General features: G+C 41.1%; 2 protein-coding genes across 13 annotated transcripts in view; one reads left to right on the top strand and one right to left on the bottom strand.

The window, feature by feature from the left end:
• Nucleotides 1-285: 285 nt before the first annotated feature.
• On the top strand, nucleotides 286-10177 carry LOC135090489 (double-stranded RNA-specific editase 1-like). Of its 3 annotated transcripts, none has more exons than XM_063987279.1 (8): nucleotides 286-423; nucleotides 5289-5519; nucleotides 6056-6119; nucleotides 7242-7414; nucleotides 7576-7813; nucleotides 8086-8249; nucleotides 8435-8621; nucleotides 8786-10177. In XM_063987279.1, the coding sequence occupies exons 1-8, from the start codon at nucleotides 358-360 to the stop codon at nucleotides 8869-8871; spliced, it is 1209 nt and encodes a 402-aa protein (XP_063843349.1). In that variant the 5' UTR covers nucleotides 286-357; the 3' UTR covers nucleotides 8872-10177. The 3 variants fall into 3 exon arrangements, with proteins under 3 accessions (XP_063843349.1, XP_063843348.1, XP_063843350.1); XM_063987278.1 differs by having other exon boundaries at nucleotides 303-423; nucleotides 5286-5519; XM_063987280.1 differs by lacking the exon at nucleotides 286-423 and adding an exon at nucleotides 948-1174 and having other exon boundaries at nucleotides 5286-5519.
• The window catches only part of LOC135090493 (major facilitator superfamily domain-containing protein 10-like), a 7067-nt gene continuing 3743 nt past the window's right edge, over nucleotides 9781-13104 (bottom strand). For 4 of the 10 annotated variants that reach the window (XM_063987289.1, XM_063987287.1, XM_063987291.1 and 1 more), the window contains 3 exons: nucleotides 12713-12839; nucleotides 12044-12251; nucleotides 9781-11728 (listed from right to left, as the gene is read on the bottom strand). In XM_063987289.1, coding sequence (XP_063843359.1) covers nucleotides 11649-11728; nucleotides 12044-12251; nucleotides 12713-12835 — 411 coding nt within the window. In that variant the 5' untranslated portion in view covers nucleotides 12836-12839 and the 3' untranslated portion in view covers nucleotides 9781-11648. The remainder of the gene's footprint in view (nucleotides 11729-12043; nucleotides 12252-12712; nucleotides 12840-13104) is intronic. The other 6 variants (XM_063987296.1, XM_063987295.1, XM_063987294.1 and 3 more) reach the window with 2 other exon arrangements.

Raw genomic sequence — 13104 nt, 5'->3', positions numbered from 1 at the left:
CTCTCTCTCTCTCTCTCTCTCTCTCTATATATATATATATATATATATATATATATATATATATATATATATATATATATATATATATATATATACATATATATATATATATATATATATATATATATATATATATATATATATATATATATATATATATATATATATATATATATATATATATATATATATATATATATATAAAACCTAAAAACCTAAATTCTGCTGTATTTGGAAAGTGGCAGTTTTGCATAATATTTGGAATAATTACATATGTACGATAATTTTACCAGAAGTACAATAATTTTAACCTGTGTAGTACGATAATATGGCCAAAACAATCTGGCAACGTTGCATATGATCTGGCAACACTGCATCAGGACCAAGCAGCTGAGGAGCAAGACCGAAAACAGAGATAAGTGTGTACGTATTACGCTTTGTGCATCTTTAGTTTCTATGATGATAAGGAGAGGTAAAGCAGCTCTAACCAGCACACGTGATATATGAAGCAAGAAAATGGATCTGACCTAAACACATAGCCAATAAGACAAGTATAAGTTTGGAAGACAGATAAGCATTACAGCTTGTCCTTTATTTTCGATGATAAAGAGGTTTCAAGACACTTATCCACCAATTTTTGACCACTGCTTTGACCCTTTTAGGGACTGGCATTTCAGTGGGCATTTTTTTTTATTAGATTTTTGTTGCCCTTGGCCAGTATCCTTCCTACATAAAAAAAAAAAAAAAAAAAAAAAAAAGAGAAATGAGGCAGTTCTAATCAGCACATGTGATATAAAGCAACACGATGGTCAGATCTAAGTACACAGACCTTATGATGAGTGTTGATTTGGTTAATTAAGAGTTATGGTATTTTTTTCATATTTCACCAGTCTTCGGGTGGGGTGGGGAGAAATAAAACATGATTTGGGGGAAAACAGGAAGCAGTTTAATTAAAAATGGGCTGAACACTACCAGTAAAAAATACTTCCGTCTAAAATAGAGATACTGATGAAAAATAGAAATTTACCAATTCTCTTTGTCTTCCCCGTTTGGTGAATTATTGACAAATGCCACGTAGCAGCTATTGATCATTCCACGACTAGTGTGTCACTCCGGAGCAAGGAAGGCTGGTTATAAGTTATTATTGCTTATTCACTTCCTAATATGATAATATGTAAGTTTTTATTCATATGTGTTAGACAGGAAATATTGTTTACTGTTTAATCATGTGACTGGCTACGCTTTTAATCTTGTTAGTCTTGCACGTAGCCTAGAGGAAATTGTTTATGAAATACTGGGGTGGCTCACGCCTGCAGCTGCGCCATTCCCTTGGAAGTGGTGTTAGTTAAAGGTTTGACAGAGTGAAGGACTGAGTTATGTAGCTTTTGCAGACCAGTGGATGCAAGCAGTGTATAATTTTGTTTTGTTAGACCAATCAAATAGATCAGCCTCAGTTTGGGGATTTTCATGTGAGTGGGAAGTAAAAGCAAGTAAAATTTGCCTTCCAAACTTAATGTAACTTCCCTTACATTCTTTTAGATCAGCAATGAATTAGTGCTTTCATCTGAGGAGGAGGTTAGATTAAATTTATGTCAGTTCAGTTCATGAATTTCACTGGTGACCCCTTTTTTGTGTACATCATGACTCTAAAAGTGTTTTTTGATGGTCAGCCTTTGAAAATTAGCAGGCAAAGATTATTTCCATAATTCCCATAATGGTGAAATTAGGCATCCTGATCTCATGTCACTTCCCTTGTTTTATTTTATTTCACAACTTTATTTATTTATTTATTTATTTTATTTATTTATTTCCAGCTCCAGTCTGCCAATGTGTTTTGCTCAGCAGGGCTCACATGAAGTGTTTTTGAAAGCTTCACAATATTTTACATTTAAAACAGAGCATCTTATTGATAAATAAAAAAAATATTCTGATCATTAGTGAAAAAAATGAAACGGACTCATCATCTCTGTAGTGTTTGAAAAGCATCATGATGAAAGCAAACCTCTTAAAACCACCAGCCTTGGCACCTCATCACCCTGAACCCTGCAGCTCTCTTTACCTCATCACCCTGAACCCTGCAGCATCACCCTGAACCCTACAACTCTCCTTACCTCATCACCCTGAACCCTACAACTCTCCATACCTCATCACCTTGAACCCTGCAGCTCTCTTTACCTCATCACCCTGAACCCTACGACTCTCCATACCTCATCACCCTGAACCTTCAACTTTCTTTTACCTCATTACTCTGAACACTGACCTTCCTTTGTGTTCTTCATATCTTTTTTTTTTTTTTTTTTTTTTTTAAGTAGGAGTGACACTGGCCAAGGACAACAAAAATCCAATAAAAAAAAATGCCCACTGAAATGCCAGTCCCATAAAAGGGTCAAAGCAGTGGTCAAAAATTGATGAATGAGCGTCTTGAAACCCCCTCTTGAAGGAATTCAAGTCATAGGAAGTGGAAATACAGAAGCAGGCAGGGAGTTCCAGAGTTTACCAGAGAAAGGGATGAATGATTGAGAATACTGGTTAACTCTTGCATTAGAGAAGTGGACAGAATAGGGGTGAGAGAAAGAAAAAAGTCTTGTGCAGCAAGGCCACGGAAGGAGGGGAGGCATGCAGTTAGCAAGATCAGAAGAGCAGTTAGCATGAAAATAGCGGTAGAAGACAGCTAGATATGCAACACTGCGGCGGTGAGAGAGAGGCTGAAGACAGTCAGTTAGAGGAGAGGAGTTGATGAGATGAAAAGCTTCTGATTCCACCCTGTCTAGAAGAGCATTATGAGTGGAACCCCCCCAGACATGTGAAGCATACTCCATACATGGATGGGTAAGGCCCTTGTACAGAGTTAGCAGCTGGGGGGGGTGAGAAAAACTAGCGGAGATGTCTCAGAACACCTAACTTCATACAAGCTGTTTTAGCTAGAGATGAGATGTGAAGTTTCCAGTTCAGATTATATAAGTAGAGGACAGACCGAGGATGTTCAGTGTAGAAGAGGGAGACAGTTGAGTGTCATTGAAGAAGAGGGGATAGTTGTCTGGAAGGTTGTTAGGAGAAGAACAGTGACCGTCTACCACAGCAGCAATAGAACGGTCAGAAAGGAAACTTGAGATGAAGTTACAGAGAGAAGGATAGAAACTGAAGGAGGGTAGTTTGGAAATCAAAGCTTTGTGCCAGACTCTATCAAAAGCTTTTGATATGTCCAAGGCAACCACAAAAGTTTCACCAAAATCTCTAAAAGAGGATGACCAAGACTCAGTAAGGAAAGCCAGAAGATCACCAGTAGAGCGGCCTTGACGGAACCCATACTGGCAATCAGATAGAAGGTTGTGAAGTGATACATGTTTAAGAATCTTCCTGTTGAGGATAGATTCAAAAAGTTTAGATAGGCAGGAAATTAAAGCAATAGGACGGTAGTTTGAGGGATTAGAACAGTCACCCTTTTTAGGAACAGGTTGAATGTAGGCAAATTTCCAGCAAGAAGGAAAGGTAGATGTTGACAGACAGAGCTGAAAGAGTCTGACTAGGCAAGGTGCAAGCACGGAGGCACAGTTTCGGAAAACAATAGGAGGGACCCCATCAGGTCCATAAGCCTTCCGAGGGTTTAGGCCAGCGAGGGCATGGAAAACATCATTGTGAAGAATTTTAATATGTGGCATGAAGTAGTCAGAGGGTGGAGGAGAGGGAGGAACAAGCCCAGAATCGCCCAAGGTAGAGTTTTTTAGCAAAGGTTTGAGCGAGAGTTCAGCTTTAGAAATAGATGTGATAGCAGTGGTGCCATCTGGTTGAAATAGAGGAGGGAAAGAAGAAGAAGCAAAGTTATTGGAGATATTTTTGGCTAGATGCCAGAAATCACAAGGGGAGTTAGATCTTGAAAGGTTTTGACATTTTCTGTTAATGAAGGAGTTTTTGACTAGTCGGAGAACAGACCTGGCATGGTTCTGGGCAGAAATATAAAGTGCATGAGATTCTGCTGATGGAAGGCTTAAGTATCTTTTGTGGGCCACATTTCTATCATGTATAGCATGAGAACAAGCTGTGTTAAACCAAGGTTTAGAAGGTGTAGGACGAGAAAAAGAGTGAGGAATGTATGCCTCCATGCCAGACACTATCACCTCTGTTATGCGCTCAGCACACAAAGACGGGTCTCTGACACGGAAGCAGTAGTTGTTCCAAGGAAAATCAGCAAAATACCTCCTCAGGTCCCCCCAACTAGCAGAGGCAAAACGCCAGAGGCACCTTCGCTTAGGGGGATCCTGAGAAGGGATTGGAGTGATAGGACAAGATAAAGATACAAGATTGTGATTGGAGGAGCCCAACGGAGAAGAAAGGATGACAGCATAAGCAGAAGGATTAGAGGTCAGGAAAAGGTCAAGAATGTTGGGCGTATCTCCAAGACGGTCAGGAATACGAGTAGGGTGTTGCACCAATTGCTCTAGGTCATGGGGGATAGCAAAGTTGTAGGCTAGTTCACCAGGATGGTCAGTGAAGGGAGAAAAAAGCCAAAGCTGGTGGTGAACATTGAAGTCTCCAAGAATGGAGATCTCTGCGAAAGGGAAGAGGGTCAGAATGTGCTCCACTTTGGAAGTTAAGTAGTCAAAGAATTTCTTATAATCAGAGGAGTTAGGTGAGAGGTATACAGCACAGATAAATTTAGTATGAGAGTGACTCTGTAGTCATAGCCAGATGGTGGAAAACTCGGAGGATTCAAGAACGTGGGCACGAGAGCAGGTTAAGTCATTGCGCACATAAACACAGCATCCAGCTTTGGATCGAAAATGAGGATAGAGAAAGTAGGAGGGAACAGAAAAGGGGCTACTGTCAGTTGCCTCAGACACCTGAATTTCAGTGAGGAAAAGAATATGAGGTTTAGAAGAGGAGAGGTGGTGTTCTACAGATTGAAAATTAGATCTTAGACCGCGAATGTTGCAGAAGTTAATGAAGAAAAAGTTGAGGGGGGTGTCAAGACACTTAGGGTCGTCGACAGAAAGGCAGTCCGACCTGGGGACATTTATGGTCCCCTCCCCAGATGGGGACTCCGAGGCTGGTGTAGGAGTCGCCCTGATGATTTTAAAATTTTTGAGTGAAGGGTGTGTGTGTTATTAGGTGCTTGTAGTTTTGCGTGGAGGAAGAGAGTTGTCTTTAGAGGGCAAGCTGTGACTGCCTCCTTGTGTTGTGAGACACAAAGGGAGACGTTCAGTGAGGTCACAGCTGGGTTTAATGATAAGTTCACAGCATCCCCTGAACAGTGCTTTAGACCTCACTGGGAGTAATTATCGTTTCAGCAGGTGTCTACTGCCTCCTCCTCTGAACCTCCTGGCCACAACAGTATGGCATCCACCACTCAGCCCCTCGCCCCGCCTCCTGCCCCTCCATCCCTCGGCCTTATGACAGACAGCCCATCTGCGGACATAATGGATAACTCCGGGGAGACCTACAGAGATACAGAGAACACAGATGTCAATGGCCAGGGGTTGCCTGATGCTGAAGTGAAGATGGAGGCAGCAGAAGATGAAGAGGTGAGGTGTAGTAGTGACGCGTGACAAATAAAGCCTTTCTCTCTCTCTCTCTCTCTCTCTCCATTTTTTTTTTACTGAATGGTGATTTTTCTTCTTTTAGTATTGAATATCAAATTTCTTGATTGAATGTGCCATTAATATTGAAATAAGCTGAGGCTAAGGTTATTTCCATAATCATGTAATCAAGAATAAATAAATGAGGAAGGCATGTTTGGGCTGAGACGCAAGGTAGCATACATTAGCATGCATAAGTTACCAGGAGGAAAACATATTGCATTTTCCATTATTTTGTACATAATGCATTGATATTTTTTTTATCTATAAATGTGAAATCTACAATGAATGGTGAGGATAAAGATTTACCTTAGTTATTTCACACACGTCAGTAAGTTTGTTAATCAGATATTCATAACTCAAGATTCACTTTTATTAGGCTTGTTCATTTGATTTGATACCCGAGGACACCCAAACATGATACTATTTTCACTGAGCGATGTCCTCACTTTTGCCTCACCTTGCCTTGCCTCACCCTTCAGGACGAGGGAGAGGATGGCCAGAAGAAGAAGCGAGCATACAAGCCCCCATGGAGGAGACCCAAAGGTATGCCAGACTAAAGTGTTGATCATAGTCTTAAGGTTGCATTTAGATGAGAGCTTTGCCTTTCTGATATATTTCTGAAGGATACTTTCTGAGTAGTATTGTTTGTGTGGGAGGAATTCAGTTGTGATCAGGCAAGAGCGTTGCTTTGTGATTTATTTCGTGTTGAGGCGTCCTCAGTTGGTAAATTTGTAGTGCCAGAGCTGGTGAAACAAGAGAAACAAGAGTAATTAATTTCTGTACTGGTTATATCACTTATTTTTAATTGGGATTCTTATAAGTTCATAATTCGGGTCCTCATTCATGAGGGATTTTGTTGTCTCATTATTTTGTATATTATTATTCTGCTTCTGGCTTTGATGCTGTCTCAGGTGTGGGGAAAGACTGATGAAATATAAGATAACAAGGATCAGGCAACAAACTTTAATCATTGTGAAGAATATCTGTAATACTTTCTCCACAGAGTGCCTTAACTCTCACTGTATATTATTACATTGCCATGTTTGTCTTTATGATAAGTATCTGGTAAGAGTCTTAGATTGTTTCTCTCTCCCAGCCTTTTATTTACCGAAGCTCTTCTTTGTTTTGACAGCAAGCTAGTTTGCTGGGCACGCAGGGCAGCTTTGACCCCCCTGAGCTGTTATGTCTCCTCACGACTAGTTGTAGCACTCAGTGAAGCCAGTGAAGAATCTTATGGTAACTCATACTACATTGGCAGTCACTCGCTTGCATTGTCCTCACCACCTACAGGGAGTTATCAAAAGACTCTTCTAAAGGTGCCATGTATGAGGCTGGGTGCTTACTTAACAGTCGTAGAGACATTTTCAGATTGATTAATTGAAGCGTGTTGCCCACACTTGTCATTCATGTCTGACTGGGGTGGGAAGTACAGGCAGTACTCAACCCAATTCAGTCATTCCAGCTAAATTTGAGTGATGCTTTGCCACCAAGCAAATCGCGGCATCCAGCAGCTTGTGGCACAACTTTGCTCAAAGCTCTCTCTCCCACACATCCTGTCTTTGCTGGCAGGCTGAGGCAGGTTATTTTATTTTATCTTATTTTTATTTATTTATTTTCTTAAATTCACAATGGCAAGTGTGTTGTGACCTTTCAATTAATGTGCAGTGGCAGGCACCAGATTAAAAAGAAAGAAGGTGCCAGGATTTAAGAACACCAGGATCAAGAAGTATGCACAACCCAAGAATGCTGTCATGTGCCTCAACGAGCTGGAGACGGGCATCACCTATGAAACCGTGCAGGAGGGAGGCATCAGCCAGCCATTTTGCATATCTGTTGAGGTTTGTGCAGCAGAACATAATAAAAATGGTTTGAGTATATGTTGATCTGTTTCATATTTTACACTTCCTGTTTGGTAATGCCTTGGCCGATGAGGTGGAACGTTTGCCCCGTTGTCCTCACGATGGAAGGATCTCTCCACTTGACTGCCATGCCTCCTCAGGTCAAGGGACAGAAGTACCGAGGGTTTGGCTCATCCAAGCAGCTGGCCAGGCAGGCAGCGGCCGAGGCAGCACTCATCAGCTACGTGAAGCCGCCCGGAGAGAATAAACAAGAGGACCAAACTCCCTGGGCCACCCTGGTGTCCTTTGCCATGTACAAGATGTTCAATGACTGGCGTGAGGGCCGCGTGGGCATGTGCCCCCCCCCGGCCCAGCCCTATGGGACAGCTGTTCCCACTGGTGAGGGTTGCTGACAGGGAATTGTGTATAGGATTACCAGTGAGCAGGATGACCATTGTTAGTTGAATAATTTTTAATTTTCATTATTTTTGTTATTAAAGTAAATGAAAACATTGTTGCAAACTTCCATGCTCACCACAGACTCTCTGAGCTTACAAGTGAGTAGGGGCACCATCTAGTGTGGCATTGGTATCATGATTTGAATGGGATTTAGAAATTATATATGTTATGCCATGAAAGGAACATACAGAAAGCCTTGATTTACTTGACAGGATCAATGCTTGCTGGCATCAATGCATTCTTCAACCAGCCACCTGCATCTGGTGACGCCACTGCTGGTGTTGAGGAGGCCAAGCCTCAGCCTGTTGCAGTTCTGGAGACCATCACTGCACATCTGGGTGGTCGTATCCCTGGCGACTCTGTTGCAGATCCAAAGGTGGGTGCAAGGCAAGGAGTCTGGATCAGAATTGGTAGCAGATGTGGTTCTCCTTCACTGACCACAGAAGTGGCAATCATCTTATGTGGAGATTTTCAGCCTTATATGTGCTTTGTCATTACACTTTTTACATTATTTTTAGGTACCATTGTCCCTGAAAATAGTAATAGGTAAAATTCTTTCAGGCCAAGGCAAAGCCACTGCCCAGACCAGCCAAGCAAGTCCCTGAGGGCGCTGCTGCCATGCACCCTGTGATGGTGTTGAACCAGATGAAGCCTGGAGTGCAGTACAGTGTCACCGAGAGTGTGCGTGACAGCAAGGCATTCTTTACCCTCAAGACTAGCATTGATGGTCAGGAGTTCACTGGTGAAGGTGAGGCCTCAATCACTGAAGAATGGTACACTACTTGTTGATTTCAGATGTCACCAATATTGTCAGAGAGAAATTATGCAAATGATTAAAGTATGATATTGTTGCACTGAAATAACTTTTTACACTGGAAATGTGTTATTTAATTCAATATTTTGTGCTTTCAGGACCAAATGTGAAGAAAGCCAAGTTGGCTTTAGCAAAGACAGCCATCCTGGAGCTATTTGGTGTAGAATCCTCTTTTGCATCTTAGACACAAACTAACTGATGTGTCTTATAAGGCATACTAAACTTCCTCACCCAAGAAGTAGCAAAACACACACACACACACACACACAAACGCACACCAGAACCATTAACTCTTGATGATATTGCACTATTAAAACACTTACTCACATTATCACTGAATGGTTCACTGAACTAGTCTGAACATTTGTGCTCAGGGTACTACCCACCATGAAAGCATGAACACATTAGCTAGTCTGTAGAAGGTAGACAGTTCATCACTGCGTGGCACTCAAGCTGTATAACAGATTTACAGCTTGTTGGGGCATTGTTTGGTTCAGATGATAGTTTTCAGCAGTGTTTTTGGTGCTACAGGGCATGCACAGGTTTATTGAATTGCCCTTTTATACCATGAGAGAAGAGGCTTGTGCAATTTTACAGATAGCTTAATTGAGTTCCAAGCTCTGCATACTGAGGACTGGAATGCAGAACAGTACAAGAAGAAAATAAATTACTATTGACAGTTAAGTAGAGGGGTTGTGCTTGATTGATGTACTGTGCTTCATACCTAAGTGCTCAGTAAGTGCTACCGGAAACATGGAGGCTGTGGGATGATTTTCAAAGGTTGAGGGTTCAAACCTTAGGTAAGCTTTACTCTGTGGGGGAAATTGTGCTCTCACAACTGTAACAAGGCAACATGGTTTGCTGACTTGGCCAAAGAAACTGGTACATCTTTTTCCCATTTGTTTTCACTATAATGTTATTTAGTTGTGTTCATACTGTTTCTTTGTTTATATAAAGGTATGATGGGCCATTACCTTCTTGACCTTCACATTTAACCCTAGTGAAACTATAAAGTTTTATAATTTACCTATAGTCTTTTCTGTACTTCCATTGTTACACAGTTCACAGTGGCTTATTAGTAAATAGCATATAAAATGTTTTATTTAGGTTTACTGTTCATTTATTACACCATTTAAGGAAAATGTAGGTCAGTGTTTGGTGTATGCATCATATCAGTAGGGTTTTCACCGGTAATCAATAAAGTTGTCAACAAAAAGAATTGTTTAAAAAAATTGCAAACATATGAGTAATGTCATGCATAAAAGGGAAAGGACTGTACCCAAAACACTTCCCTGTGGACCACCATAATGGCTGGGTAGAGGTGCAGATACAGAACTGAGAAATTTGGCTTAGTTCTTTTGGATATAAGTAATTACGAAACCAATCATGATTAGTGCCTCAAATTTCATAATAGTATAATTTTTGTAATAATAGATCATGTCTGACTGTATTGAAAGCTTTAATGAAGTCAATAAAGATGCTTAATAATTCATCTTTTTTTTTTGCCCAAATTACTATAAATTTCTTCAAGACAATTTCTTAAGACATCAAAGGTGTTCAGGACCCAGCGTTTAAGGAAATATTTACAAAAGCGACACTTAGATACAAGATTGGGCCTGATAGAATGGATGATGCAAGCGTAGCAAGAAAGGCGTATCTGTTTAATGAAAGTGGAAGCAAATGGAGGAAGAAGAGGTGCATGAAAATGACAGACTGGAGTGGATTGCAAACTGTGGGGGATGAGAATGGCTGAGAAGAATCAAAATGAGCATGAATGGATAGCGATAAGAGGACACAGTAAGAACTGAATGGAAGGTGATAAAATGGAAGAGAGACGGAAAGAAAAGTGGTGTGGGACTGAATGGATGGAAGAATGAGATGGAACGAAAGAACACTCTGGAATGATACAAGGAGAAAGAGGTCCCGATGTATGAAAAGGGGTATGATAGAAGCCTGGGTGGTGATCTTTTCCGAGCTAAGCACAGTGTATAGATGTGAAAGCGAGGAATTACAGCAAAGCGTGCCAGATGTGTGACATGGGAGAAGATGAAATGTGGGAACATGTGAAGCTGGAGTGTGAGAGGTATGAAAGAGACAGGAGATCGATGCTGCAAGTTATTCTGACTGAGTTAGGGCATAACAGGAATGAAAGAATGGAAGGGAATGGATAGTGGTGGTGCTGGGACTGTGTAGAGACATATGAAAGGATGATTGAGGCTGTGAACGAGTTTCTGGGGAGAATGTGGCTTCCCAGATGTATGAGCAATTAGTTTGGAGAACACCGTTCGTTTTTTCTGCTTGTTTTGTCCGTTTTTTTTTTTTTTTTCTTCTACAATAATTGCCGATCTAATGGCCTGGTTCAGGAGGGATCACGAGCCATATGTGGCATCAAAATCAAAACAAGATCATCACACTGGAACAGTGTGGCGATCTTGTTTTGAACGTTAGGTTAATCTAGAGAGAGGAACTAACAGTTAGTGGCTCGCACCACGGTGGGAATCGCGCTTAGGTGATATTGCTCAGTGTGCTGCGCTTTCAGTGCGTCATCTCCTCGTGGCATCCTCTGGCACGGACCTGCCGAGGCATGTCGTGCAACGTTGCCAGACGTACGATAATTATTGTACAAGTACAATAATTTTTGCCCGTATACGATGTACAATAGGATTCATACGATAATACGATAATTTGGGAATTCGTACGATATTTTTATGAAATATACAATAATTCCTACATTAAAAAAAAAAAAAAAAAAAAAAAAAACACACACACACACACACACACAAACACCTTTCTCACTAGTCTCTCATCATCAATTTGCTCTAACCTAGACCCTGCTGAGGTACCCTGCACGAACACCCTCCAAAGCCACCACCTCTGCCATCATGCCTTCCTTCACCATCCGACTCTTGCTCCTGCCCTCCGCCTCCTGTCGCTGCCGTGTCAGGAGTGCATCAGCCAGCGTCATGTAGCAGGTGGAATGGCGTTGCTGCTGGGCCATGGTGTCTGGGTGGAGCAGGGCAGAAGGCAGGGGATGGGGTAGTCTGGAATGATTTGGTTGTTATTGTTGTTTTTGTAGAAAGCATAGTTTAATTAGTTTCTTAGTAAATATAATAAAAATATAATAAAAATAAAAAGACAACGACATGGCAGACCAAAGAAAAGGTGGAAGGATCGCATTGAATATCGAACAGCAGGAACACAAACAAACACACACACACACACCCTACAAACAAACAAACAAACAAACAAACAAAAATAAATAAATAGATAATAGGATAAAAAAAATTTAAAAAAAATAATAATAAAAACAAACTAAAAATATATAAACCAATACAAAACACAACAAACCCACATACCACCAAACAAGACAGAATGGAAACTCACAGGGATGCTGATGATATGCTGGTAATAAGTAACAGAGGAGAGCAGAGAGGAATACAAGCCACTGGAGTCGTGCTTGGAGTAATAGTCAAGGACAGCAGGAAACAGAGGCAGCAACACCGTGAAACCGAGCAGGTCCAGGATCAGACTGCCGAATACCACCTTGCTTGTCCGCGCGTTCTTCTGTGGGTGTTATGTTAGGTTAGGTTGCGTTAGGTTAGGTTAAGTGAGGTTAGGTTAGGTTAAGTGAGGTTAAGTTGGGTTAAGTTAGGTTAGGTTAGGTTAGGTTATGTTAGGTTAAAAGAGGTTAGGTTAAGTTAGCATATGTTAGGGTAGGTTAGGCTAAGTTAGGTTAGGTTAAGTGAGGTCTTTTTTATCTTTTATTTTTTTCTCAGTATTTTTTTCTTATTGTATTTTGTTGCCTTTGACCAGTGTCCCTCCTATATATATAAAAAAAAAAACAAAGTAAATAAATAAATAAAGTAAAACAAGAAAATTTTTACGACTTTAAATCATTTTCCCGACACACTTGTGCATTGAGGCAGTGTTGCATGAGCGTTGAGTGACAAATATTGCAGTGTCTTGAAAACTAAACACTTTACATCTCAGCTTAGCAACACACACCAACACGACACCCTGCTCACCTTCTTGATGTCCGCAGCCTGTACTGCCCCTCTGTCCCTGCTGTCCACCTCACCACCACTGCCACCGCCACCGCCACTGCCATCGCTGCCGCCAACTTGCTTGCCGGATCGGAGGGTTGCCATTGCTCTGAAAGTTACATTAGGTTTGGTTAAGTGGGGCCATGGGAAGAGGATATAGGTTAGGTTAGGTTAGGTTAGGTTAGGTTAGGTTAGGTTATGTTAGGTTTGGCCAGGCTTCTTTAGGTTAGGTTAGGTGAGGTGAGGTTAGGTTAGGTTAGGTAAGGCTTGGCTAGGTTAGGCTTGCTTAGGAAATGTTTAGCTAGGTTAGAATTGCTTAGGTTACGTTAGGTAAAGTTTGGTTAGGCTAGCTTGGGATTAAGACACGAGATAGC

Source organism: Scylla paramamosain, chromosome 35 (genome assembly GCF_035594125.1).
Source record: "Scylla paramamosain isolate STU-SP2022 chromosome 35, ASM3559412v1, whole genome shotgun sequence".
Taxonomy (NCBI): Eukaryota; Metazoa; Arthropoda; class Malacostraca; order Decapoda; family Portunidae; genus Scylla; species Scylla paramamosain.
Note: the sequence above shows the minus strand (reverse complement) of the source record. Positions and strands in the feature narration are given on the sequence as shown.